A 6,587-nucleotide genomic window follows, 5' to 3' on the forward strand; every position below is an offset into this window, starting at 1 on the left:
TAAAATAAAAAATGATTATAAGTATAAAAATATTTTTATTTAATTAGCTTAAAGTCTTATATATGCTATTCTGAACATTTTGAGTATTGCATCATCGTTACGAACGAATATATTCCTTCCTTGTTTACATAACTGCATATCTTTCAAGGACACGAAAATAATTAAAAAGCTATATACATTAATTATTAGTTTCCGCTTCTTGGTGCTCTTAGAGCGGAAAGAAACTCTTCCACCCTTTCTAGCTCTTATAATAATTAAAAATATATATCCATAGAAGTTAGGAAAGCCTTTTTGTTTTTCGTACGTTACATAATTTATTACAACAATTAAAAAATTTAAACAAATTAAGCGAATAGAAAATTATTAGTGATGTTAGTGAGAATACTTGGCTATATCTATGAAAAGTATCGAATATTTAATTATTTTTCACAAGTTTAGATATTAAGTAATATTCATAAAATAATGATTTATAATTAATAGAATTTAACAGTAAATATTTCATATTATAAAATTGACCCTATGCTACAATTCGTGTTTAACCATGTGTTTAAAATGAGTGTGATCTAAAATAGATATTAGTTGTAATTTTGAACGTTATAGTAGTATGAACAGTTTGTATTCTTTTTTATAGCCAAGGTTAATAAAATATTTTATATATTTTTCTAAATAATAGAAAACATTTATAATAAAAAGTCAAATATTATATAAAATTGATTCAATACTTATATAACTTAAGGTAAAATAGAGAAAAATATATTAATAAAACAATTCAATATTTATTTCTACCTAGAAAAGAAAATATTTTTAGAAAATTACAGAAATGAGAATGGTTTCATTTTATGAATAAAAATAAGTGTTTACATAGAATTCCTTTTATTTAGTTGATTAAAAAGACCTTGAAAAAATTCATATTTTGTATTATAATGAGCTTCGCACCAATGAAAACAAATGAAAAGTAACAAGTTTAAAAATCAATATTTTTATCCGAAGTACAAGGTCGATTTTATATTTAATCTGATTTTTTGTTTAATCGGCTATTTAAAAGCAAGTTATTATTAATAACTGTCTTTGAAAGTTTCGCTTTCGCATTAAATTTTTAATCACCGATACCGAATAGTAAATAAAAACAAGAGGTTAACTTCAAAACATTGATGTGTTGTAAAGAAAACTAGGCAATAAACTACGGCATAAATAGAAAAGACGATTAGTTTTATGTTGATAAAGCTCACGATAATTTTTTTTTTTTTTTTTTTTTTTTCAGGAAGCTATTCAAGTCTGATTCATCAACTGACTCATCAAAACTAGAAAGCAATTTAGTAAAAATAATATCGGGTTAAATTTTGGCATACATTTAAATATCGACGAAAACATTAGGATAAAACTTTAAGTTAAAATTTTTTACGACAAATTAATTATTAAAATTGATGCCCTTATAAATTTGCAAATAAAATTTTTAGGATTTTAAATTAGAAAATAAGTATCAATGTCATATAAAATGATATATTTAAAGAGACAAAGACAAATGTTACTAATGATCAAAACTTGTTTCAAGGAATTAGCCAATTTTCAATAGTATATTATAAATCGTGCATTTATTTTCCAATATTTCTACGAGATTAGACTATATCAATTGACAATAAACTGAAATAAGTTAAATAAATTAATAGCGCGTGAGGACAATATACTAAATATAGATTAGAAAAAGTGGAATGGAGGTTTTGGGGTCAGTGAACGCCACATTTAAGTTATTTGGTCAAGGCTAAAATCATTAACATTAGATCCTTGAATTAAGAAAAAAAAAGAGAAAAGAAAAAAGGAAGAGAGAAAAATAGGAAGACAAAAATTGTATTAATTAAGGTTAATATTTTACAGTTTTAATAAGACTGATTAGTTCCTTAGTTTATTTGGCTTCCTAAAACGGCTTAAAACGTATATTTTTCACAATTAATAACCAGTGGGAAGAATTTGGCATAGAAGAAATAATATAACCCGCCATAAAACCAACCATATTGCTTAATTCACGATATAAATAGATCGATACTTTATTCAGAAAGTACACTGTATTTTGGGATACGTATTAAAAATTAGGCTATATAATTTTAGATATGTCTATTAAAAGACGTTTTATCATAAAAGTAATAGCGATTTAATCTAATATTTTATAACTATGCTAATTTTAGGCACGTGTCAATCAGTTAATTAATTGATAAGATTAAAATAATTTAATAGAATTTTCCTATAGAAACAGGAATATTTATTCTTGTATAAATGAATACCAAATAAAATTAAATATATCGTTTAAAGTGAATAAATTTGGATGCAAAAGGGCGAATCCCTTTTATTAAAATACAATTAGGAGTTAATATTATCGTAATATTTTGCATAGGTTGTTGCCATCGAAGTGATAGTGCTTACTTCGATTTTGAAACTTTGCCTTTATCTACTTACTACACATAGTAATTTTTCCAGATAACATTTTAGAACGGCCAGTTAAAAGCGCACATTATACTTTATAAATATAATTTATTAGTTATTATATTTGATTTACAGCAGGAGCCAGCAAAAGAGCAAAACGTGTAAATACGGCGTGTCGCACATACGAAGAGTTCATGACCTCGAGAATGTGATGATGTCACGTCATGTGATTTGGAAGAGCCAATAGCATTAAACTTCAAAATGGCAGAGGGTGTGAAAAGACAGAGTTGTCGGTGTGGAGAGCTCAGGTAGTGTACGATCGTTTAACCGTAAGACGACTTTGCAATAAGAGGATATTACATAAAACGAAGATGTGGATTACCGGTAAAGTCGATCAGAATTCACAAAAGGAGAAAAGTTTTAACGAACTTTATGCGGAATGTCGTTTGGCAGCACCAGGTGCACATCTTCCGTATTCGATTCGCAGCAAATTGGACAGATTTAGTAAAGAAGAAAGAAAAGAGATCGTATCGAGAGTTAAAGAAGGTTGTGCGCCGTTATTTATTGCTTGTAAGAAAGGAAATGTGGAGATCGTTGAATATCTTATCACTCAATGTGATGCCGACATTGAACAGAGAGGAATGTTTGAAGTTCCTGACGATCGTTCCATCCATTATGTTACTCCTTTATGGTGTGCAGCTGTATCTGGCAAGTTTAACGTTGTTAAATATCTCATCGAACACGGGGCCGATGTTAATACCGTTTCTGATTCAGGTTCTACACCTGTACGATCTGCCTGTTTTATGACTCACCTTGACATTGTTAGATATCTCGTAGAGAATAATGCAGATATTTTGAAGCCGAATTTTAATGGTGGAACCTGTTTAATTAATTCTGTGCAGAGTGTTCCTCTTTGTGGATTTTTATTAAAACACGGAGCAGACGTCAATGCCCAAGATATACAATTCAAAACCGCATTGCATTACGCGATACAGGAACACAGATTTGAGACGACTAAATTGTTGCTGGAAAACGGAGCCGATCCGTTGATAAAAAGTAGATACGGTGACGACGCCCTGCAGACCGCTTGTCTGAAAGGAGCGACTCATATATTTGAATATTTGATCGATAATTACAATTATACGCCGGAAAGAGTCGCCGAAGCCCACGAGTTGTTGGGTTCCACGTTTTTGGACGAACATCACGATCTTCAGACTGCTTTATACTATTGGAGAAAAGCTTTGCAACTGAGACACGAAGATAAATCGGGTATCCTTAGTAAGCCGAAAAACATACCTTGTAAATGGGCGTATCTAAATGCCGTGGAGTTCGATTCTTCCGAAGAACTTGAAAATTTGGCTCTCGATTTGGATACGATGAGAATACAGTCACTTTTGATCTGTGAAAGAATTTTGGGGTCTCTTCATCGGGATATGATTTTTCGTTTGATGTACAGAGAGCGGCTTATGCTGACGGCTTACAGTATCAAAGATGTATCGATCTTTGGCGATATGCCTTAGAACTTCGAATTCAAAAAGACAGTTTGCTCCACAGCGAAGTATGTTTTACGGCACAGGCATTAGTTAGATTATTTCTTGATTTACACGAAAAATACAATGCAGGAATACTGCGTGAAAAATTACAGTATGACGACGTCTTGGGTTCTGTTAAACTTTTAGTAAGTCAATTTGCTACTTCGATGGATCTTTTAAAAATTCGACCTGTTTTCAAGCGACAACAGGATAATTTTGATAAAATTCTTAGAGTTCTGACTCATTTAATTTACATATTAAATGTAATTTCAACATCCGAACAACATAGAAAGGAAATGAGAGAAGTAATCATGGAAATTCTTAGAATAAGTCCACGAACATCTACGGGAGAGACATTACTTCACATGGTTGTATCTAGAGCAAATACAATGAAAACAAATACAATTTTTGAAGATTCTTATACTGCAATTTTTCCAGATTCTGCAGTGACTTTTCTTCTTCTAGATTGTGGTGCTAACATAGAAGCTACAAATCATAATTTAAGTACACCTCTTCATATTGCTTCGTTAAGAAGTAATTTTGTGCCAGAAGTCACAAGTACTCTATTAAATTTTGGAGCTCATATTGATCGAAGAAATAGTAGTGGCAATCAACCACATCGTATGCTTTCTGGAGTTAATGAATGCACCATAAATCCACTTCAGTATTTAACATTAAAATGTTTAGCTGCTCGTAAAATATTAGAATTTAAAATTCCTTATCACGGTGAAGTTCCTATAACTTTGGAAAGTTTTATTAAAATGCATTAGATTTTATGTATAGTTCAAATTAATGCTCAAGGACTATTTATTGAATTATTTTAGTTGTAAGTATATTATAATAATGTTAAATTTTTGTAATGCTGGGAATATTACTGTTTAATTTGTCTTTCTCTTGTATTGTGTGTCTAAATTATAAATTTCCCATTTCTATTTGTTTTTTAGAGGAAAGTAACATTCTCTTTTAAAATTTTATTCTCATTGTAACAACAAATAATATAAAATAGTAAGTAGAAACTGGACGTTAGGGTAATTTAAACGTAATTAATTTTACAATCTTAAAATTAATAGAATATTATAACTTAGTATGACTTCTGAAAATGGATAATATAAATTCTATGAATGTTAAACCGTCATTTCATCATTTTGATCTTCCATACAAACTCAAATCTACGGCTTTAAGAAGTAGAATAAACTATAGTAACTTTACTATATTTTAATAAGTAGTTGTTTAAAAAACATGTTATATGATCAAAAAATACTTGGCAGAAATAAAATTATTGAAAGGAATAATTACAACTTAAAAGTTGCATTTATATTATAATGAAATTTCTATATAATTTTTTTAATAAAATGGATTAAAAAATACGTTTTCATAAATCTGACTGTTATTTTACCAAATATTCTAAATTATAAAAGTGGATTACAAAATTTTGTGCTACTGTTTTGTTACTACTGTAATGTAATCAAAAATTAACTAAAAGTATAAAGAATAGTTGAAGTAATCCAATAAAATTAATTATTGCATGGAATATTTGATCATTAAGATCATATTTAATACCATGTCATGTTTTTCTGTGTTATTTATTTCAATATAATTTTCTGAACATTAATAATTTTCATATTAAATGGCTTAAAAGATAAGAAAGTATATGAAATCTAGATTAAAACCGTTTTTATTAATTTAATTTTAAAAATAATAATTTATTAATAAAAACACTCAAGTTAAAAAAAGATTTTAATATTTGGTTTGGAAAAAAATTCCAACTGATGTGCTCAAATCTGTGATTGTGATATTTGTGTTGAATGTGAAACCAGAGAAAATGATTGTTGAATTAATACCGAAACCAATTTGGTGTAATAAAAAAAGTATCAAATATAAAATATTTGATAATATTTAGATTTTGACTATATCATCCCACAATTTCCAACTGCCACATGTAATATGACTTATTATGTAATAATAATAATCCTAACAACTGTTAGATGATTACTGTCTAGTGATTATTCTTATTTAAAATATTTTTATATTTTTACTTATAATAGTAAATTGCAGAATATTATAATAGTATTTGCTTAGATTTGGACTTTAGAATTATATTTAAAAAAACCAATTTGTTGTTTTTAAATAAGGATTGTTAAATTTTCATAGATATTTGAAATTTAATATTTGTAAACTAAATTCTCTATAATATTTTTATTTTTAATATTAAATTTAAATCCTTAGTAACTGTATCTTTCCAAACTGTAAATGTTTTCTTTGTATAATTAATAAAATTATACTGTCAAAAAAGTAACCAAGTCTAAATTCATGGTCTGTTAATTTAGTTGAGATAAATTACCCGTATTAATGTAATTAAATGTTTAGTATTATAATTTAAAGAATGTCAATAATTTTATTATATGATATGATAATGTTAACTATTTTTTATTTATTTATACCTTTGTCAGTTTACACTGGGGTTCCCAACCTTTTTCATTGACCCCTTTTAAGAAAATTTTTTTTTCCATTGACCCTCTTAAATATACATGCACAGTACATTATTTTTTAATTAACTTTTTATATTTTATATAACATATTGAAAATGAAAATATTTTCAATAATTTTTAAATGACTATTTACTAAATAATTAAACATTAT

The 6,587-nt window shown here is 27.6% G+C and overlaps 1 protein-coding gene across 1 annotated transcript; it reads left to right on the forward strand.

Annotated features, from left to right (window-relative positions):
- Positions 1 to 2,651: 2,651 nt before the first annotated feature.
- m-cup (mann-cup) lies at positions 2,652 to 6,243 on the forward strand. Its single transcript, XM_067286876.1, is given in 2 exon segments — positions 2,652 to 3,870; positions 3,873 to 6,243. Coding segments are annotated over 2 exon segments (1,929 nt in total). The 5' UTR covers positions 2,652 to 2,786; the 3' UTR covers positions 4,718 to 6,243.
- The last annotated feature ends 344 nt before the right edge of the window (positions 6,244 to 6,587 follow it).

Source organism: Centruroides vittatus, unplaced genomic scaffold (genome assembly GCF_030686945.1).
Source record: "Centruroides vittatus isolate TY-2023 unplaced genomic scaffold, ASM3068694v2 scaffold_386, whole genome shotgun sequence".
Lineage (NCBI taxonomy): Eukaryota > Metazoa > Arthropoda > Arachnida > Scorpiones > Buthidae > Centruroides > Centruroides vittatus.